Source organism: Oryzias latipes, chromosome 20, assembly GCF_053564925.1.
Source record: "Oryzias latipes strain Hd-rR chromosome 20, Olatipes_Hd-rR_3.1".
Lineage (NCBI taxonomy): Eukaryota > Metazoa > Chordata > Actinopteri > Beloniformes > Adrianichthyidae > Oryzias > Oryzias latipes.
The window spans coordinates 24,264,693-24,285,303 of NC_136256.1; the positions used below are offsets into that span (position 1 = coordinate 24,264,693).

At 40.0% G+C, this 20,611-nt stretch overlaps 4 protein-coding genes across 6 annotated transcripts; 2 read left to right on the forward strand and 2 right to left on the reverse strand.

The window, feature by feature from the left end:
* Positions 1 to 363: 363 nt before the first annotated feature.
* chmp4c (charged multivesicular body protein 4C) lies at positions 364 to 5,072 on the reverse strand. Of its 2 annotated transcripts, none has more exons than XM_023950447.2 (6): positions 4,996 to 5,072; positions 4,612 to 4,821; positions 3,107 to 3,284; positions 2,891 to 2,999; positions 2,639 to 2,762; positions 364 to 829 (listed from the first exon to the last, which is right to left on the reverse strand). In XM_023950447.2, exons 1-6 carry the CDS (start codon positions 5,030 to 5,032, stop codon positions 768 to 770), a joined length of 720 nt encoding a protein of 239 aa, XP_023806215.1. In that variant the 5' UTR covers positions 5,033 to 5,072; the 3' UTR covers positions 364 to 767. The 2 variants fall into 2 exon arrangements, with proteins under 2 accessions (XP_023806215.1, XP_023806216.1); XM_023950448.2 differs by having other exon boundaries at positions 4,966 to 5,001.
* A 252-nt stretch (positions 5,073 to 5,324) lies between these two features.
* zfand1 (zinc finger, AN1-type domain 1) lies at positions 5,325 to 8,592 on the forward strand. The gene is made up of 8 exons (XM_023950446.2): positions 5,325 to 5,469; positions 5,897 to 5,939; positions 6,118 to 6,157; positions 7,050 to 7,177; positions 7,294 to 7,385; positions 7,537 to 7,655; positions 7,778 to 7,933; positions 8,263 to 8,592. The coding sequence occupies exons 1-8, from the start codon at positions 5,415 to 5,417 to the stop codon at positions 8,431 to 8,433; spliced, it is 804 nt and encodes a 267-aa protein (XP_023806214.1). The 5' UTR covers positions 5,325 to 5,414; the 3' UTR covers positions 8,434 to 8,592.
* A 251-nt stretch (positions 8,593 to 8,843) lies between these two features.
* Positions 8,844 to 13,837, forward strand: maf1b (MAF1 homolog, negative regulator of RNA polymerase III b). The gene is made up of 8 exons (XM_004081126.5): positions 8,844 to 9,415; positions 9,667 to 9,751; positions 11,954 to 12,085; positions 12,280 to 12,442; positions 12,523 to 12,644; positions 12,725 to 12,844; positions 12,956 to 13,048; positions 13,123 to 13,837. Exons 2-8 carry the CDS (start codon positions 9,669 to 9,671, stop codon positions 13,145 to 13,147), a joined length of 738 nt encoding a protein of 245 aa, XP_004081174.1. The 5' UTR covers positions 8,844 to 9,415; positions 9,667 to 9,668; the 3' UTR covers positions 13,148 to 13,837.
* Positions 13,838 to 13,880: 43 nt separating this feature from the next.
* Positions 13,881 to 20,284, reverse strand: arl8 (ADP-ribosylation factor-like 8). 2 transcript variants are annotated; one of them, XM_023950450.2, is made up of 7 exons: positions 20,159 to 20,284; positions 19,825 to 20,065; positions 18,464 to 18,524; positions 18,245 to 18,392; positions 16,717 to 16,800; positions 16,465 to 16,616; positions 13,881 to 15,032 (listed from the first exon to the last, which is right to left on the reverse strand). In XM_023950450.2, exons 2-7 carry the CDS (start codon positions 19,868 to 19,870, stop codon positions 14,984 to 14,986), a joined length of 540 nt encoding a protein of 179 aa, XP_023806218.1. In that variant the 5' UTR covers positions 19,871 to 20,065; positions 20,159 to 20,284; the 3' UTR covers positions 13,881 to 14,983. The 2 variants fall into 2 exon arrangements, with proteins under 2 accessions (XP_023806218.1, XP_004081175.1); XM_004081127.5 differs by having other exon boundaries at positions 19,825 to 20,246.
* Positions 20,285 to 20,611: the final 327 nt, after the last annotated feature.

The following is a 20,611-nucleotide window of genomic DNA, read 5'->3' on the forward strand; positions in this document are numbered from 1 at the left end:
AAGTAAAAGCGTGTCTCAAAAATCGGTTTGGCAAGATTGTTTTGACATTTCTGAAGAGCAAATTGACTTATAAAATTTTATTTTTCAGTAACCTGAAAACTTTGTTAGCCTATTGGATTTTTTTTAGCAAGTTGATAGGCTTAATATCTGGAAATGTTATTTAAAAAAAACATCTGCATTTATTCCTTTTTCACTTTTTTTCTTTTACAACTGTGAATGTTAAAATAACTAAGTGCTTGTTATCAGTGTTGCAGACCTACATGCCATATTTTGCAACTTTTGCGCATGTATGATTTATAACAATATAATTGTTTTTTTTTAACCTTGTAGTTTTATTTTTAATTATGAAATTATGACACAAAATAAAGAGGACAATTTTATTGTACAACAGAGGTTAAATTGTTAATGACATTGATACACATAAACTACTTAGTTACATAAAATACATAAAAGAAACTCTACTCTATGAAGTGGCAGCGCAAATCCTATTCTTGTTAGACATCTAAATTCTTCAGAATCAATATTTTAGTTTATTAGACGATTGAGGTAAAATAAAAACAAAAATGTATCTACAGATCTTATATTGAGTGTTTCCCAATTATTCCTTCATACTAAAGAAAAGCATCCTAAAAATGTAAATCTCATTTAAAAAGGTACATGATGCTCCAATTTTCCCTTAAAAATTAGCTAGTATGGAAAATACAAGGATAACTCCTTGTTCATAGTCTTCAGTACTCCTCTGTAAACGAAGAGTTGCTTTTAAGTCCTTAGGTCGCCCATGACGCCAGCATATGCATGTCGTCGTCATCTTCAACCCTTTTCTTGGTCGCTGCAAAACAAAAGTGAAAAGATATGCAAGTCTGCCTTACTTGTTTTTGATTTTGATTCGAAATGGTTTATTTCAAGCAATCAAATAAGAATAATACACAACAACAACAATACAATTAGGGTTGGGCGATGTCCCCTAATTTGGCCGTTGACGATGTCAACCATCGGGATGGACGACATCGTCGGGGGGGGGGGGGGGGGGGGGGGGGGTATTTTTACATTTTTCGTTCTTATATAACTGCTATTTGTTATTTTGCTTTTTTCATTTTATTTCCCAACTAATGGTTAATCCGCGATGATCCAGTATAAACTGAGGGAAGTGACTTTAACAGAAAAAGTAACAAGCAAGATAGAAAATTAGTGTAGTCGCTCCCGCACTTAATTAGTGAAGTGGACCGGCGGAGCGCGGACTTAAAGCTTTGTGTTTGATGGGAAGGGGGGGGGGGGTGTGCTTTGTTACATGAGCGGTATGTGTGGGAGATTTAAGACTGCGATCCGTCCCGCAGCTCTAGGGGTACAAGCAACCGAACTCAGAACCGGGTCTAAACGTGTGTCTGAGCACAGCTCGGATCGTCAGCACACACAGCGGTTTGAGCATCAAAGCAGAAATGTCGCTCAGTCCTTAGAAAACATTCAAACAATCACGTGGATTTGTGTTTCCAGTCGTGTCCCGACTAAATAAAGGCTGATGTTATTCTTACACGTTTACGTGCAGCGCCACCCAAAACTAATGTTGTTAGCCCGTGTTAGCATACTGCTAATCCTGGCTCCGTTCAGAAAAAGCACTGACCACACGGATTAAAATTCAAATGATGAGCGAACAGGTGTTTGATAATAACCGTAACATTATTAAAAGCACGTTTAGAAGATCATCTCGTATTTTACCGAGCTGACATGTCAATATATATAGCCGCTCGGTGCTGTTATCGTTTTGTATTGAATTGTTACATTCAATAAAGTTTGGAAAAAAAGCCGCTCGGCGGAAGTTGTATCCCCTTCCGGTTTTCAAACTGCGCATGTGCGAATGATTTATTCCGACCGAAATTGTGACCTTAGTGAACGTTTTTATATTCTGAAAACATTTTTCTGGGCCCATCTACACGGTTGGATTCTAATCCGACCATTGATCCCATCAAGATATTTTGTACATGTAACCGCGGCTTATGGTGTCGACGCGCAACGTGGCGTGGGCGTGGCATCACGATGGTGGTCTCTCCATCGGGATGTCAGTCACCCATCACGATGGACGATGATATCGTCCATCGGCACAACCCTAAATACAATCATCAGTTATACATTCATACAATGACGAATCAAACTTAGGATATTTAGACATATTAATAAATACTGCTTGAAGGGAGTGGAAGGAAGCGAACTTATATAATCCCACCCCGTTATACCGTTACCATTTTATTACATGATTTATCAATATCCGGTTCCTAGCTTTTATCAGATAGAATTAAGAATCCTAAAGTATCAATAAAGCCCATGACAAAGATTAATTACTTAAATTATTATGTAAAAAATACCATAAAAAAACTTTAAAGAAGTATCATTTTTGTTTAAAGATACTTTTTTGTAATTACTTCACTTGGTTTTAGGTAATAATTTATTTTTCAAGGAGAACAAATATCTGAGCTCATTATTGAAAATTTGGCCCAAGCTTCTGCATTCTCCTAATATAGTTTGTCCAGGTATAAAATATTGTTTTGGTATCATATTTTTTTAGAAAAAACACGAAAAGGTTTGATGGTGTGGAACATGATTATTATGGAAGTAAACACAGTTAGACAAAAACAAAAGGTCTCACTTGGACGGGGACCAGGCCGGGCAGGCAGTTTGGAGTTGGGAACGTTGGGCAGCCCCCCCATGTTTTTCATACTGTCCTCCAACTCTTGCTGCTCCAGCTCCTCCAGCTCTGCCAGAAGCTCATCCTAAGAAAACATGCAAAAGGATTAGCGTGTAACAACTCACAAAGTTCCAAACATATGTCAAAAACCGAGCTACAAGAAGAGATGAAAGGAAAATACATGGTTTGCCATCACAGTAAAATACAATTAACCTCATCAAATGTGTCCCCAAAAGGTCTGGAGATAGCTTCACTTATCTCCTGGGCCACTTCCTGTTGCTCTGTGATATCCTGCATCAGATCATCGATTTTGTCAAGGTCCCTGAGAACAAGAGGAGAGACTAGGAATGCATCATGTAGGATAACATGCAGACCTATGAACGAAAAGACATTGGAGAAAACCATTCTTCTCTTCTCTCAGCCTCTTACATGTTCTGGTGGACCTGCTTCATGGCCTTGGCAGCAAAGCCCATATTCTTCAGGACTTCAGTGTTGGTGTGCGAGTTCTCCAGAGCTTCCCTCTGAAACTCGATGGTGGATAAAGTGCCATCAATCTGAGCGAGCTGCTGCTCCAAACGCTTCTTCCTCTTCAGGGCCTGCAGTGCAGCTGGAAAGATAAAACACGATTGATGCCGAAAAAGTATTTACCGGTAAATACTATTTGGTTTACTGTATGTTTAGGTAAAAAGTGTTGGGCTTGAACAGAATTAAGACATGCCAACACCCCTTTGTTTGTTTTTAGTTTTAAGTGATTCATCAAGTAATGTTGCTAAGGAAAGATCCCACACAGGTAAACTTCAACCATCTTTCGTTCTACTTAGGCCAAATGCAAAATAATTCGCAAATTTATCGTAATAGCGATATCAAGCTGTGCAGATTGCAGATTGCGAAAGGCAGCAAATATCGCAACAAATGGCAACCTGAAAAGTGCTGAAGCATTCTCCTGGCAGCTTGAAGCATTTAGCAAGTCATATGAATCGCTTTATCCATTTAACCAATTGGATGGACCCCTTCATGTTGTTGTCTAATTGGATGGAGGCCTTTTATGTTAGATGCTTGCCTCCCATGTAGACGAGGGTCATTTGGTGTGTAATTTAAGGAATGTCGACTCTTATTTAAATTAAACTATTGCAGTGAAATGGAAATTACGTTTTTGGTTGTTTTACTATTTGTTCATGTATCATCGGGAAATTGATCATTAGTATCGCAAATTGCAAGTTTTCCTCATATCGTGCAGCCCTAGTTCCAGCGGTCTTTTAAATATGATTATGTTGTTTTTAGACCAAAAAAAACAGTATTGTTTTCTAGGACATAGCAGAGCGCCACTAGATCATTAGAAATTTGAGTTGTGGGTGGGACTGGTGAGGTGGAGCAACCCCGCCCCCCTTCCCATTCCTATTGCAGAGAGCTGGGAGCTTGTGTCCAGCATATTTTCTGCATCTTTTTTTTTTTGGTAAAGCTCCTGATTCACAAAGATCTGAATTAAGAAATACACAGAAATGCCATTTTAAACTTGTTTTTTTTTTTCAATATATGTCCTCCATCAGAAAATGTTCACAAGAACGCTATAAAAAGTGTTTACTTTTAACCAATGTGCCAAAATATGTTGCTGTAACACTGGCTTTCCTCTTCTGCATTATAATGGCTACGTTTCAGAAAACTAAAAAGTTTAGAAAACTTGAATGAAAATATTGTTTTGTGGATCTACTGGTCTACATATTTGACAGTGTTCATAATTTACATGGATTTATTGGAAATTCTTCATAAAATTGCATGACTGTTTTAATGGATAACCCTAAATACACAATGAACAAATGTTGGTGAAATGAAATCCTTAGAGAGTTAATAAGAAAATCCTAAACTAAAGGCTGGCCTGTACTTTAGCAGCGTTGTTTATCTCAGATAAAAATAGCCATACTTTCACTGCCACATACCTCTCTTGTTTTTGGTGCCATGCTTCTTTGCCGTCGCAATTTCTTGTTCAATCTTTTTCTCCAGGTACTCTTGTTTCTTCGTCAGCATCTCTTCCGTTTCCCGGAGTCTGTGTATGGCCTCCTGGGCAGACGGGCCCCCCTTCGACCGGTGGTGTTTGGACTTGGAGGAGCTGGAGAAAAGCTTCGAAACTTTGCTCATTTTTGGAGCCTCTGCGGTTAAGAGAGACACAAAAATCTAAAAACACAACAAAGCTTCTCGAATGAAGACAACAGCAGTCCTGTTTTACAGGTGTGTTGTAGAATTTCCAGCTCGACGGCTTTTAGCCTTCTGTTTAAACCAGCCAGTGAGCGCACCTTTCACCACACCTTTAGCCAGTATCCTACCTGTGTGACGTCGTGACACCTGACTCGCTCCCTCCATAACCTTTTCCACGCCAGGGTGTGCTTTTCTTTTTTCTTTTTATTTATTTATTTTTATTTAAATTCACGGATAAAAAAACACTATTGTGCTGATAACAAAATAAATAATAATAATAAAAATATCGACAATATGTAAAGGTATCGCGTTATTGTGTACAGATATATTACAATATTTCTTATATGTTCTAATATTTTTTACGCAATTTAAACAAATAAATAAATAAATAAATAAATAAATAAATAAATAAATAAATAAATAAATAAATAAATAAATAAATAAATACAACGTTTTTGAGTAGGTTTTCCAAACGTGACGTCATCTGACTTCCGCTGTCAGAGCTTGTGTTGACACTCTCGCTTGTCGGCTAATGCTATGCTAGCAAATGGCTGAATTAAACATCGGAAAACACTGTCAGGTTGAATCCTGCAATTTAAAAGGTTCTGTCTGGTTAAGATTAATCTTTGACCCAATCTTTGACCAAGATTCTAAACAGCACTGCTGTTTTTTTTATTTTTTATTTTTTTTTTTTTTTGTTCTTGTACTTTAAATTTACCTTGGCATAGCATGGCTAGCTTAGCTAGTGTAGTAATCAACTACTAGTCCCATCCATGTTGTTGCTGTAGCATGATGTTATTCGTGCCAATTAAAAATAAAAATAAACAAAAGTCTTATTACTAACGCAGGTGCTTTTACCCGTTCTGAGAAGCATTGTTCAAGAACTATAGAAACCTTAACCTTAAAAAATCTTTTTTTTGAGCTATTTAAACTCAGGCTTCCAGTTACTTTTTCATGTCATGATGATCATATGCCAGTAGCTGGTTTTTAACTTTTTCATTTAATGTTTTTTTTTTTTTTTTTTTTTAGACTTTCTTCCCTTTGTTTGTGATTCGTGCAGGGGCGTGTACTGGTAAGTTCTTTTTAATTTCTTCCTGCCATTTTAAATAAATGTTCAGATATTTACCTCAAGTAAAAAAAGAATTTGATACTTGTTAATTCATTTCCAAACTCTGCTAAAAGAGTTCATGCAGTAAAGTAATGATATTTCAGCATTCTTTGTCATGTTTTATGTATTTTGTGTCTTACAGTCTTGAGCACAGAGGCAGAGAAGCCCACTTATGCCCAGAGGTGATACCTGTTAGCCATCCCGTCCTTCACTACTGGTTATGACCGCTGTCATGTCTGGTGTTCCTCAGGGTTCTGTCCTTGGTTCCTTCCTTTTCAACTTTCCCCTCCTTCTGGGATTCGACAGGATTGATCTGTTTTAAACTTAACAACCAGTTTTACTGCCTTGTGGATGTTTACCTTTCTAGTTGACCAAACTTCTTTTTTTCGCTCCACAAATGACCACATGAGATCCAATCTTGGCTTTGCGTTATTTTCTTCAACTTAACAGCAATAAAAGGAAACCTCTTTTGGTTGGGACTAAATGCAGATTCTCAAAAATGAAACCTGTCAGGGTTCTGACTTTTTCCTTAATAAAGAGAAGAACCACACAGGAGATGAGAACTATGCTAGACTTCTGCAGAAGGAGAATCGGTCTGTGACAGCGCGAACTGTCACAGAGGAGTTCTGCCATCCTAGTCCTTTTCAAAATCGATTGACTTGTTTTATTTCTCCATGTCCCCAGGCTAAAAACTTGGGTGTCATCCTAATGTCAATTTCTCTATGCAGTCACATCTTAATACCAGCACACAAGCAGCTTAGTTTTACTTACGGACTATTACTTTTCTATTCTCCTTTTTCACCCTCTACTGTGGCTCCATTCTGGTTCAGAGCCTTGTCACTTGTCAACTATGCAACTCCTGTCTTTATTCTCCCACTGAAACTTTCTCAGAAGTTGCAGCCTGTTCATCAGTCGCTAATGCTACCATTGTTTTTGTTTGTTTTTTTTACATTCTGTACTGGGTCATTGGTTATTTCAAAGCTTATTTTTTTCAAATAAAATGAATTATCATCTTACCGAAACAAGGACACTTGGAGTTATGTTTTTATTCACTGTCTGTATCTTTTTGTTTAGAAACCAGAGACAAAGGAATTCCCGACTGTAGGTGGCAGCAAGTCTCACCCCTGTTCGTTTGAAGATTGCAAAGGAAAGGAACTGCTGGAAGTTATATGTCCACAATGTGAAAAGCACTTCTGTTTAACGTAGGTTTATAGTTCAGTCATCAGGTTCATGCTATACAATAATTTGATTTGAGCTTTCACTAAGTTTGGACTGAAAAAAATGTAACTTTTTTTTGTGCTTGTGTTTCTTTTTGTAGCCATCGTCATCAAGATGATCATAAATGTGAGAAGCTGGAAGTTCAAAAGCCTCGGATGGCAGCCACCAAAGAACTGGTGCAAAAAATTGTAGGTCAGTATGTGAACTCTTATTTTCCTGTTATAAAACCTGTCTCCAAATGGGTCAATTAATAAAGAAATTGCTTCCTCGTGAATAATACACTCAGAATATTAAAAGTACTACATTTTTATTATGTTTTTATTATCTTCTTATGACTGCTCAGAGTCAAAGGATACCTCTAAAAGCAAAGGGCGCAAGGGAGCAAAGAACGCTGCCACTGCAGCAAAAGTAGCACTGATGAAACTGAAGCTGCATGCTGCAGGAGACAAAGGACTGCCTCAGGTAGTTTTAAATGTAAAACTTTATTGTAATCACATCTGTTTTTGTCATTATTATATTTGGGGCATTACTTATATAACACCTCATTTTTTTATCATATTGTTTGCTGTATTTTGGTTTTCCAGACAGAGAGGACATATTTTCAGGTTTATCTTCCTAAAGAATCCAAGGACAGAAGCCTCCCCATGTTCTTCAGTTCTAAATGGAGTGTGGGGAAAGTGGTGGATTATGCGGCTTCTATGGCCGGTCTGAAGAACAACAATAATGTTCTGACAGCAAAGGTAAATGTTGGGGAGCAAATACTGATAGTTCAGTAAAATTCACCAACCACTGCTACACCTGCCGTCTTGTGTTCTGTAAAAAAAAACTCTACTTGTTTTTCATTCTATTCAACAGTTCAACCACTTCCTGTGCTTCGGTTATAAATGTTTTATCTATCATTTCTGATATATTTCAACTAAATGTTGAGTAATAAAAAAAGTAAAATGTGCTTGGAGATACAAGTATTGATACAAAAGCAGGTCTTTTGTGTTAGTTTGAAGCTTATAAAAAATAATGTTTCTTTCATTGCCTTTATGCCGTAACAGTACCATTATCTGCCGATTTGCAGAAGCTGCGATTCTGCCATCCTCAAACAGGTGAAGCTCTTCAGATGGATGACACGCTGATCTCACTGCTGTCTCACCCAGACACTCCTCTATTTAATGGGGGTAATGTGATCCTGGAGTACCTGGATAATGAGTGCAAAGGCTTGGAGGACATTTCAGACTATATTACTTAGATGTGATCCATCTACGCTACCTAGTGTATGGATCTAGTGATTAAGCATTTTGTATTTATATCAATGCATTTTTCTTTTAAAATGTTTTTTTTTTTTGTATATGCACCTTGTGAAAAAAATAAAATAAAATGTTCTTGACGGAGAGCATATTCAGAAGAAGAGATTGATATTGCTTGATGTTTTTCTTATCATTCAAATGTGATGTTATTACCAAGTACAAAAAATCAGATTTATTTATTATATTTTAGATTTAAGTCAAAAAAGCCCTGTCTTCTTTCTGTTCTTGCAAATTGTTATATCCTAATGACTAAACCTAACAACATGTACTTTATAAGCTCCTCAGACTGAAAGGAAAATGTAGCCAATCACGAGAGTGCACGAGCAGTAGGCGTGTCCATCATCCGCATATAAATGTAAGGGGCTGGGCTTTCTGACACAGTGTATTCCGTTGTTTTGATGTGAGAAGAGCCTTTGTTTTTGGTTTCGACGTATTGCTACGTTAGTTAACCGCTATTCTTTATTAATAACATTTTCGCTACTCTTTTTTTTCTTTTCTTCCTGATCGAGTCGCTGAAAAAGGAGCGACTTGATCCCGCTAATACAATTCGCTTTGTGGAAATCAGGTCAAAAGGGATGCCGCTGCAGAAAGACTCCGACGGACGCCAACAGTCTTTGGATTTAATCTCATCGCATATAATCGGAGAAAGCAGCTTCTGTATAAAATTAAAAGCCCTCAGAATAATTCCTGCTCGACCGAGTGCTTCTGAAAGATACCCGAGCTTGAGTTCACACTAAGGCTCGGTGGCGAACACAGAGAAGAGGCGTAACAACAATTAGCAAGTGCTAGCGTTAGCAGAGGAACAACAACAACAACAGCGGATCGTTGATTTTTCTGTAAGTGTTCGGTTAAGAGGTCAGATTTTTACGGGGACTTGGATTTAAAAGCTTTTGCTGTGTGACTGCGGTGAGAAGGCTTTTGTTGGTAAGTGAATTCAATCATTTTATTAAACCAGGAAGACGATTTATCACTTTCTTTTCGGGGGTGGGGGAGGGGCAGCTGCTTCTAATTGGGGGAAATGTCCTCGCGGGGCGCTGTTCTCTGTCGGTTGTAATTAATTAATACATACACTTTAAAAGAAATGCGTTATAACGTTTTAATGCACTCGCATTTTTTATGGGGTAGTTTAAAAAAGAAAGTATTCAAAATATTATAACGTTTTTTGTATTTTACAGCCATGAAGCTGTTGGAAAACTCCAGTTTTGAAGCTCTCAGCTCCAGACTTTGCGTTGAAACTGGAGAATCTCGTATCATTGGAAGGTAAAAGACTGTGCAACCTTTAATTTTTTTTAATGTTCTTCTTATTTAGTCATGGTAGCTTGTATGTACTTTTAAGGAAGTTGTGGAATCCCCCCCCCAGACTTGTAGAAACTCATTATTGGCTGCCAGCCTCTGATCTTCAGATATTTACTATTATTTCAGCTTTATATGGAGACATTTTCCTTATTTCTTTTCCCCAATAAGAAATCTGAAATGTCCATCTTTACTCATCTTTAAACTTCAATTTTATTGCACATGTATATTTATGCTTTTATTTCAGCTCCGTTGCTTCAAATATGCTTGTTCAATTTCCTTCATTCCTTGAAATGTCTTCACGGCAGAAGCACTTGAGCAATGTTTTGCATGTTGCACACCTCATGACTTGTTTAAAGTTTTCCTTCTGCAGACAAGATCCTATCAACCTGAAGGGTTGGTTAGGGGGTGTGGACTGTGGAAAGATGAATAACTCCTGTGTCACAAGTGGGGTAGTGGAGCAGACAAGCGCCTTCATGTTATGCAATACTATGATAAAACAACTATGGCAGACTGAAAGTCCTCAGATAACCCAAAGTTCTTGCAATTGACTCTGAAAGCTTAGAACACCCCCCCTGCATTCTACAAGTTATGTAAACCCTCCAGGCTGGGCTTGTAAATACAGATGCAGTGTCAGTGTTGTTATATAAAAGCTAGTAGGCTGTGGAATAACGCTGCTCTATTTTGCGTGGGTGGTGAAACTGAGCTCTGCAGCAGAGGCTGAAAAAGTGTCGCAGATCACGGGGTCCTCTGTGGTTATTTTGGAGACTGTTGTTAGGAGCGCCACCGTGCACGTCTGTGCGTGCAATGCACAACAGCTGAGTCCCGCTGCCGTTAAGGCTGCTTAGTGGATTATGGAGGGAACTGAGCTAAGACTGGGACATAGTTACAATATTTTCTGCGGATTCATTAAAAAAGTTTCTTTTTGGGTGTCACAACATTCATTTTTTTTGGAAGTGCAACAGCTAAATTATGTAAAGAGCCGTGTTGATGAGCTATTTTCCCTTTGTCGTCTGGTTACCCATGCTGTTTATTTTGGCAGGACAGCTGTGTGTAGATGCCAGTGCTACTATTTCCACGGCTTTATCCTGTGATGTTTCTATATTTAGTCTGCAGCGATCCAAAGAGGTCTTGAAGGTTTAGTGTCTCTACCAGACTGCACTTGTGTGACCTGTTCTTGAGTAGGAGCAAAATAAACACCATTCTGCTCCACTCGGGTGTCTTATCAGCGACAACAGACCCAGAAACTTGAGAATGGAAAATCTTTAGCTGGAACTAGTCTTGTGTTTCTGCACATCTACTAGAAGATGTCTTAATTGCATGTATAATAAATGCCATGGTATTATGTTATAGCAGTAATTTAGTCTAATTGTGGCATTTTTCTGATGGAGGACAAATATTAAGTAAATTAATCTGAAAATTGTGTTGTAAGGTATTCATATTGTTGTGAATCAGGAGCTAATGGAAAAATTCTAAATTGTATTTTTTGTATTTGTCACAGCCTCCTGGCTCCGCTCAATGCCATTTAATTGTTGACGAGTAGATCCATGTACGTCTACGTCTATCTGAATCAAAACTGTACGAATGGATAGCTCGCCATTTTTGTTGCACTAGGCTCGATGATTAAGACCATAGATGATGGAAGTGGGTCTTCAAACTTAAGAAATCCATTCATGTCGTATGTTATCCATGCATTTGTGAGACCCCTATTTCATTTGTTTGATCCCAATTTGATATAATTTTAAAAACTTTACTGTGAGAATAACTATAATCTGTTGTTGTTATTGGTTTTTTTAAATGACAACTTTCTGTGATAAAGAATGCAAAATTTGTTAATAATTAATTATTTATCGTGCAGTTACCCCATGTTAAAAAATGTGTGTATCAAATTTGAGATGTTTGGTAAATAGGATGCCTTTCTCTTTCCTAAACACATTTTTACATCTTAAACTAACATTGTTGTGAGCAAAAACGTCACCCAATATATTAGTTGATACCATACATAGCTAATAAATCAAGTTATGTTGCAGTTTTTGTGTATTTTATTAAATGGTGGATTAAAAAATGGTTGATTCCAAAATAAAAACTTGAAATTTTCTGTCAATTCTTTATAGTGGGGCTTCACACTTGTATAAAATTTAAAATTGTTTCATTCGTTCTGCCCCGCAGGATTGAGAGCTACTCCTGCAAGATGGCTGGTGATGATAAGCACATGTTTAAACAGTTCTGCCAGGAGGGGGAGCCGCACGTCCTCGAGGCTCTGTCCCCTCCCCAGTCCACAAGTGCTACCAGCCCCTCCCAGTGAGTACTATAAGATCAGGAGTAAGACATTTACTGTAAAAACATGTCAGGACTTGGACAGATGCTCACAGATTCTGCAGCAAAGGTTGTTTGGACACACACTGTGAAGGAGGAGGAGCTAATGCAGTCTGCTGTGTCAATACTTGGATGTTGGAGTGGAAGGCTGGTTGTCCTAACAATGTTTGTGTGTGCAGGCTGGGAAGGAGCAGTGAGGATGGGGAGAACCCTCTGAGTGACAAGTGCTGCAGGAAGACGCTTTTCTACCTCATCACCACGCTGAACGAGTCCTTCAGGCCGGACTATGACTTCAGCGCCGCACGCGCCCACGAGTTCAGCCGAGAGCCCAGCCTAAACTTTGTCAGTACTCTGCCACTCTGCAGCACGGGCACAGCCGTGATCCCAAAGCGCTGAACATGGTGGGTGTGGTTTCCCTACAGGTGGCGAATGCGGTCAACGGCAGCCTGTTCTCAGTGGTGGGAGAGGACTTTAACTCTCTGGGGCCTGAGCTGTGGAACGCCATCGACCAGGAGATAACCCTGCAGAGCTGTGACATTTACAGGTGAGCGTTTTTCAAACTCATAGAACAAAAATGCTTGTTTGCTAAGGTTATCATAGTTTTGTTTTTTTTCTTCTCCTCAGCTACAACCCAGATCTGGATTCTGACCCTTTTGGTGAAGAGGGGAGCCTCTGGTCTTTTAACTACTTCTTCTACAACAAGAAACTGAAAAGGATTGTCTTTTTTACATGTCGCTCTGTCAGGTCAGCAACAAGTCTGCAAATAGTATAATTAATAACCTCTTTTGTTTCTGATCTTTAAGGATAAACAGACTAATGCTAGCTGACAGGTGTGAACCTTCTTCTCCTGTGCAGCGTCATGAGTGGCTACGGCTGTGGAAGTCTTGAGCATGAGCTGGACATGGAGCTGGACGACGAAGAGGAGATGGATGGCTTTTCTATGGACAAGTACGTCTGCTTATTTATTTATTTAGTGAACAGAATAAAAAAAAATAAAAAAAATGTTTTTTCTTCTATTGCAGGTGCCCCAGGGCTCTGTGTGTGTAGACTTTGGAAACCCCTGGTTCAAAGAACATCATCATCTTTTCCTCCTGCCCTCCTTTTGCTTCCGTTTTTTTTTTTTTTTTTTTTTTTTTTGTGATATATTTGCTGTCTGCCTCAAAGCCATTTTAACTCTTTGGACTAATGCATGTTTCATAGCTATTGATGAACTGATGTGATGGACGTTTGGTGAAAATGCCACACATTCATTTGTTTTGGGTTTTTTTTTTTCCAACCACAAACCTGGAGTTTCTAAACAGACTTTGATGGATGGAGTCGTCATCTTCTTTCCAAAAAGGATTCCAGAATACACCAGCAACAGGAGAAACATACACACATTTTTCAATTCGACAAAGAGGCTCATGGGAAACAACAGACTCCTGAATATATGTGCTACTTTTGTGTTTAACGTGACGTTGGTGTTACTGTGAATACTAGTTTTTCTTACTGAGATCTGTCTTCTGGTAGAGCTGTTCTAGCAAATGTTTTGACCTGTTTGAGCAGCAGGACACTCCTCACATCCCCACTGCAGCTTGGAAACATATAGGCTTGTATCTGTCTCCAATGTTAATGTCTGTGAGGTGTGTTTTGTCTTTGAAAGTGGATTGTGTAGTACAGACTAAAAGACAAAAATGATTCTTTTTTTCCTTGATTGGAATCTCCTGAATGTCAATAAAACAGGTATACATCCCGTTAGCGTGAATCCTTTTCTTGCCCAACAGTAGAACAGACAACAGGATGTGTTCAAAAATAACATTTATTAATGAAAACGTACAGTACATGATCCAGACTACATGTCACACAGTTAATGATCCGTTTCATTGCTTGATGAGCTCAAGACACAAAAATTGTAAACCTTGTATTCATGGCTAATCTGTTTAAAGACCAAACATCTAGAGATGCTTCTGTAAATTCTGATGCTCGGATTCCAGCCCTTGGTTGTCAAAACTTGAGCTGAAATGTGTGCATCTCCCGTTTGGCCACTTGAGAACTTTAAGGATTTCTCGTTTCGATGACATGCATAGATCTGAAAGCAAGGACAAGAAGAAAAAAATGATCCAAACGTACAGATCTTAAGGCCGAGGCTCAGGGATTTCAACAGCCTGATGAGCTCAACACCTTTACAGCCAAACCGCTTTAAAAAAAATCCTTCCACCTCCTTGAAAGCTGCTTAGTTTGACGCCTTTCTTGTATAAAACATTCAAGCAGCAGAGCAGCGACTGTTCATACAAATGCATCCGTCTGCAAAACAAAGCTGCATAACGTAGAAAGTGTTAGCGAAGCGCTAATTAACGGGAAATCAGAGTTCTGCACAAAGAAAAGGGGGAGGATGCCAATTATCTGGAATAGACATGTACAAGTACATGCCAAAAGTAAAAAAAAAATGTTTAAAATTCCAATAAAGTAGCTTATGAATCTGTCAATGTTTGTAACATGAACAGTTGTGTAATAAAAAAAAACAAAAAAAAAACTTATGTTGAATAAATAAGCAGCATTTCTTAGTTTGACCATGAAAACTGTTGTTGCAACGATGAGAGTAAGTTTGCCCTGAATACACAGATTTAAAAAGGCAGCACCCCACATGACATGATAGAAACACGATATGCACGTGGTGAACACCACGGACGATGGGTTTCCTCTGAAATACGCACACACAAAAAAGATCACTGCTTGTTTTATTCGCAGGTTTCTCTGCGTTTGATCAGTCTGTGCGCTGCCACAGTTCAGTCTCTGAACGCCGATGTCCCGTTGAGTCCAACAAAAAAGCAAAGTGAGGACGAGATGCTGCGACGCTGTGGAGAGAGGGGGGGGGGGTCGGGCCGTGGATGGCAGAGGGAGGGGTTATCTGAGGCCAGCTCTGGAGGCCATCCACTCCAGACCCTGACACAAGCTGGAAAACACAAACACATTAGTAGAGGTTATATTTTTATAAGATAAAATACAATAAAGAAGACATGCAACTTGATGATGAGTCAAAATCTGGAAGTTAAAAGGTGTGTGACATCATCACCCTAGAAATCATCAGCCAGGAGCGGATATTTTCCAACTAACCCGAACCCCAACCCAAAAGTGTTTAGAATTGTAAAAGAAACGTGTCTTAAAGCTTCAAACGGGAAAAACTGTCACTGTTGGGATCTCCAGTTAATATAAAGATTTTTTTAGTGATACGGATGAACTTCTGGTTCCAGTCTAGGACTTCCAGTTCTGGTCGTTCTTATCTGCAGCCAATTTCTTTTAGAAATTCTGCATGAGGGTGGATGAAGAGAACCAGAGAGGTGATTGGAGCAGACTTTCTCAGATGTGGGTGAAGGAAACAGAAGTGACGCGGAAGTGACGGAGAGTATTCAGGACAGGAATGCAGAAGGACAGATGGGAGCAGAAATGTCAGTGATGAAGACATTTTTCTAGAAGAGAGAAGAGGAGCTGAGGATGGGGGAGAGTGGAGCACACAAAAGGATGGTTTAACCTGAAAGAGATCAGACTGCTATGGAGAGTGGAACCAGACAGTAGAGGATGGTGGTGTGAGGATGACTCTGGTAGTGAGGAAGATGAAGAGCACAGGAGAAGAGGGGGGGAAGTTAGAAAGGCAGAATGTTGTGAGGCTTTTAGGGAGGAAGCGAAACAAGCTTTGAGGAAACCGGGAGGTTCTTCCAGAAGACTGAAAATCTACAACTAAAGTGATCAATGAGACTGAGAGGAAGGCATTTGGCGAGTCATCTGGAATGAGGGAAGCAGATGAGGAGACTCGGTGGTCGGATGAAGAAGTTCGGGAGTGTGATGAGAGGAAAAGGTCAGCTAAGAAAAGAGAGAACCAAACTAAAGACAGATGGAGCACAAGGTGGAGAACCTTACTTTACTTCTCGGTCCAGAACAACTGAGAGGCATGTGCAACAAGACTGGAACGAGTGTCAGGAAGAATGAAACAAAAAAAAAAAAAAGTAGAAAACAGATTTGAGAGCAGCCATGTTGTTGGATTAAAGCCCCAGAAAGAGTTGGAGGGAGCAGAGCTGAAGATGTCGAGGTTCTCTTTGGAAAGTGACCAGGATGGACAGAATCAGGAATCAATCCAGAGGAACGGGGGATGATAGTAGTTTTGGAGATCAGAACAAAGAAAGGGATGGAGATGTAGAAGGATGGTGAGGTTGGAGCTACCAGAAGGACGGGTGTAGTGGAGGAGGGCGGTTGGTGTGAGTGAGTTAGATGGAGGTGGCTGCTTCTCTCTGGCGACTCTTGAGTCAATTAGGGGTGCTATTGTCTTTTCATCACCTAAATGCATCCAAAATGTCCACTCTCCAAATGTGTATCGGGTTTTCCATCCTTACCCCTCTCCTGTAAGTGCACAGCAGGACTGTATGTGCCAGGGGTGGTCCTTGATTGAGCTCAGGGTGAGGTATTTGGAGATCTCTGCTGCAGACATGCAGTCCTTCATGTCCTGCTTGTTGGCAAATATCAGCACCGCTGCTTTCCGCAGGTCCTGAGGGAGCGGGCAGAGAACAGCGACCCGGCGTTGAAAGACGCTCCTCGTCTGAGCCAGCGGCTTCAAACACTGCGCTGGAGTGTGGGGGTGTTTTTACCTCATGAGCCAGCATCCTGTAGAGCTCCTCCTTGGAGATGGCCAGTCTTTCTCTGTCCGTGCTGTCCACCACCAGAATGATGAACTTCAGAGAAACAAGAAGCTTTTAAACCCTTGTGCTACCTATCCACCTTTGTCATGGTAGGGGATAACACATCAATGTAAGGGTGGGGTCATCTGGACCCCATAAGGGTTAGAAGAAGACATGCAGCCTGAGCTGTTTAAACGATACCGGTTCCATAAAAGTCTGTTGATACCGGGCCACAAAGGGAAAAAAAACATTTCTAAAAAACACAACCTACATTTTTGGGAAAAATACCAGAGTCTCCACCACATCCAACTTTCTTAAAGCAGTGACCACTAGATTGAAGCCCCCCCAAGTTAAATAAAAACAATGTATTGGAGAAGTTAACTCAAAACTTAGGTGAACTACAGGCTGTTCTGCAGAATTATTGTCTGACCTTAAACCAGCGCGTGTCTTGAAAAAGGTTAGGCGATCACCGATTTAAAGCGTTCATATGTTAAAAAAGTCAGAGTGAAGGTGACCCGATCAGCAGTGAAGGTCGCAGGTTCCGCTTCAGCGCATAAAGCAGGAGTCTGCATGTTTGTGTGTCAACAGTCTCCACTGGAAACCCGCTGCGTGTGGTTTTTCCATGAGCTGGCCTCTTTTTACAAGCCTTTTACAACCACTGATTAACCTGCATGTGACGCATTCTGGGACATTAGTACATTTTAATCAAGTCACCGCGTCCAAAGGAAAACCCTTCATTTGTGGGAAAGCCTTCAAAGAAAAGCCCCCACTGAGGAGGACTCAGGCCTCAAACACAGCCTCTGCTAACGTTTGGACTGAGAAACAAGCAATAAAAGTATTTCACTTTTTTTTTTTAAATATATATTTGCCTATTCGACATAAAACATTGCTTTTGGTAAAAGTCAAAGCTTTGGCGTTGAGAAAAAAAATAGTAATGTGACAAACAGAACCAAGGCCAGCAGCTTTTAGGTGAACTGCTTCAAAATGAGGAAATCGGCAAAAAGCTCTTTCACAATAAAAGAATGTATTCATTTATAGTTGAGAATTAAGGCAAATGAATCCAGTGAAAAATAAAACATAATAGTGTTTTGGGTCATTTAAACAAATGTAAAGTAATAACTTACAGATGCAGAACATCCTGGAATTAATCGACTTTTGCAGATCAGTCTGTGCAAATCTGGCAGAACGTAAACGTGCACTTCGCCAAATACCCCCTGATCACGACCAGGGTTTGTGTTACACCAGTGGAGCTCCGCGCTGAGCTTTGTTTAAAGTTCTCATGCACATCTGCTGCTCCTGGTCTGTTTGCCCCCCCCCCCGCCTCTCTTCTCAGATGGTCCCCTTTGTGAAGCCCTGACCTCTGACTTGGGCGGCTCCCGCTCGCTGCCCGCCTGCGCGCCGAACAAACACGCCAGCAGCTGCGCCGCAGAAGGAAACCGATGCCGAGCTATTCCTTTCTCCAGCCGAGACGTTTTCCAGAAAGAAAACATGTCCTCACCTCGGTGTTGGCGTAGTAGGTGTTCCAAGAGGATCGCAGGGACTCTTGGCCTCCAATGTCCCACATCAGGAAATGAGTGTTCTTCACCACAATTTCTTCCACATTGCTTCCAATGGTGGGTGATGTATGGACAACCTCGTTCATCAGACTTTAGACATAGATATAACCAATGAATATCTTAAATAACAGTGTATTTCAACTGCTTCTAACTGTACTTACAACTGGTAGAGAATTGTAGTCTTCCCTGCATTGTCCAGACCCACAATGATCACCTTGTGCTCTGCAATGACAGACCGTTCATTTTGAGTTTCGGATATGCAGAGAAACAATAGGGGGAGGCCTGAGGCAGTGGGGCCTTCCCATTCAGAATTCAACAGGCTGCAATTCCTTCTTTCCTTGCTTCTGCCTCCCTTTGCTGGTAAACCAAAATCCCAGTGAACAGCAGTATGGAGGCATCATGGCGATGAGGCAGAGCGGCAGACTCAGCTGAGGCCAGCAGAACGACCACAAACGACCTCTGAGGTCAGAAGGGAAGGAAGTCCCGTCAGACGACTCGCAGCTGCGATAGCCCGGGTGATGATCTCAGAGTATTGCTTCCTCAAAAAGCCGCTACCTTGTGATAACCGCGACATGTAAATGAAATGGCCCTAAGACAAAAATAAACGTTGGTACAATCCTGATGCCATCAAAATGTATAAAAGCAGAACATTAAAAACTGCAGCTCATAAAACCTGCTTGGTAGCTGCATTATGACTGATCTGGTAAAGATGTTGGTTTACATAGAATAAACTGATACTCAATAAAAAAAATTAATTCTCATAAGTGGGTGAAATTTGTCACTGAATGATTTAACCTTCACTTTATGCAGAATTGGTTTCAGCCAAACAAAAAAAACAAAAAACAAAAAAAAAAAAAAAACAGAACAAGGAACACATTTCCAACAATATACTTTTTGGGGGCTCGTCCAAGATCTCATAACATTTTTTTAAGAAAAAATACTTCCTATTTAGTACAAGTAGCTTTGCTTGGTGCCTTTCAATGACAGGGGAGATTCAAAATGCTCTACAGATGAAAAGGGGCATTTAAAATAATGTCACAGAATTACATGAATCAAACTGTGAGGCAAATGTATTAAATAAAGATTGTATTTTTGTTGTTTATTATTAAGAAAATCTAAATGATTACAAAACAAGAAACTACTTTTGCCACATTTAACAACATAGGGACTAACATTACTAAAATCTAGAAGAAGCACTGCATCGTCGTGTCCTGGATGGTGAACCAAAGCCGATTGGCAACTGGATGAACCCGCAGTGATTTGTGTAATCATCATGCTGGTTGACTGACTGTTCAACAGATTATCATCGCGGTAACAGGTGACTGGATCCACGCAGCGTTTCATTATCTAGGCCAGAAAAGAAAACCGTCCAGCCGGAGTCAAAGAGACGCAGCGCGACCATTCGCCCCCATGATCTCGCTGTTCACTTTATGCTAACGGGCTAACAGCTGCCTTTATTATCCCGGCTAGAGCAATAAAGCGGGAGGTTTGAGCTTTTTATTTTTAACACATCGAAACTCACCTTGATTACAAAAGAAGCTCCACAGTTTGGCGAATATGAGCCCCATTGTTCGGATCCTACAAAATGCTGGTCTCGTCTCCTGACCGGGTGGCGGTTCTCTCCCCACACCGTAAAGTCCGTGGTTGTTGGCGGCGGCGGCTAACTAACACTGACTAGGCTAGCTGGATGCTTTATTTCCAGCACAACACCTCCCGGAGCCTTTAAACGCGGACTCCATGCGCCCTGTCGTTGTTGCCTAAAACTGAGCACACAGACGGATGAAGACGGTGAGGATTATCAACTGCTGTCAATCAAAGCCTCAATAAAAAAGCATCGGTAAAACCCTGCACCCTACAGGGGAGACGCGACTGAGAAAGGCTCCTGCTCCGTGTAGCTGCTGATGGTGCTACGCTGTGAAATGCAACACGACTTGTTCTGTCCCACGCTTACGTGGTGACGTCAGATGTTTTGTTCTTTTTTTTTTAACAACCTGACATGTTAGGTTTAAATAAATGCCAAATTAGAAATATTTGTAAACTATGTGATATAGTTTAGTTATGAAATATTCTTACACACAATTTTGAAATAAATAAAGACATCAATGTTGACGTCGTTGTTAAACTTTTCAGCAAGATATGATTATTATGTATGTGTATATTTGTGTGTAATATTTATGAGTAAACATGTATTCCATATTTTACAATTTAATATAAAGTCAAGTTGATTAAACTGTGTGTTTGCATTAAGGACAGAGAAACAAATGGGGAAAAATTGTCATTAAAATCTATAAAGCTAAGTGTATTGTGTT

Excerpts from the sequence above, each read along its gene's own strand:
- chmp4c (XM_023950447.2), bottom strand. The coding sequence starts at position 5,032 with ATGGAGGGAGCGAGTCAGGTGTCACGACGTCACACAG. Across the intron at positions 4,822-4,995 it reads GGTGTCACGACGTCACACAG|AGGCTCCAAAAATGAGCAAA; the intron begins GTAGGATACTGG and ends TCTTAACCGCAG. Across the intron at positions 3,000-3,106 it reads AAGCAGGTCCACCAGAACAT|GGACCTTGACAAAATCGATG; the intron begins GTAAGAGGCTGA and ends TCTTGTTCTCAG.
- zfand1 (XM_023950446.2), top strand. The coding sequence starts at position 5,415 with ATGGCTGAATTAAACATCGGAAAACACTGTCAGGTTGAATCCTGCAAT. Across the intron at positions 7,178-7,293 it reads GAAAAGCACTTCTGTTTAAC|CCATCGTCATCAAGATGATC; the intron begins GTAGGTTTATAG and ends TTCTTTTTGTAG. Across the intron at positions 7,934-8,262 it reads ATAATGTTCTGACAGCAAAG|AAGCTGCGATTCTGCCATCC; the intron begins GTAAATGTTGGG and ends GCCGATTTGCAG.
- maf1b (XM_004081126.5), top strand. The coding sequence starts at position 9,669 with ATGAAGCTGTTGGAAAACTCCAGTTTTGAAGCTCTCAGCTCCAGACTT. Across the intron at positions 12,845-12,955 it reads TTTACATGTCGCTCTGTCAG|CGTCATGAGTGGCTACGGCT; the intron begins GTCAGCAACAAG and ends TCTCCTGTGCAG. Across the intron at positions 13,049-13,122 it reads GATGGCTTTTCTATGGACAA|GTGCCCCAGGGCTCTGTGTG; the intron begins GTACGTCTGCTT and ends CTTCTATTGCAG.
- arl8 (XM_023950450.2), bottom strand. The coding sequence starts at position 19,870 with ATGGGGCTCATATTCGCCAAACTGTGGAGCTTCTTTTGTAATCAAG. Across the intron at positions 18,525-19,824 it reads GAGCTTCTTTTGTAATCAAG|AGCACAAGGTGATCATTGTG; the intron begins GTGAGTTTCGAT and ends CTGTCATTGCAG. Across the intron at positions 15,033-16,464 it reads TGTGCACTTACAGGAGAGGG|CTTGTGTCAGGGTCTGGAGT; the intron begins GTAAGGATGGAA and ends TGTGTTTTCCAG.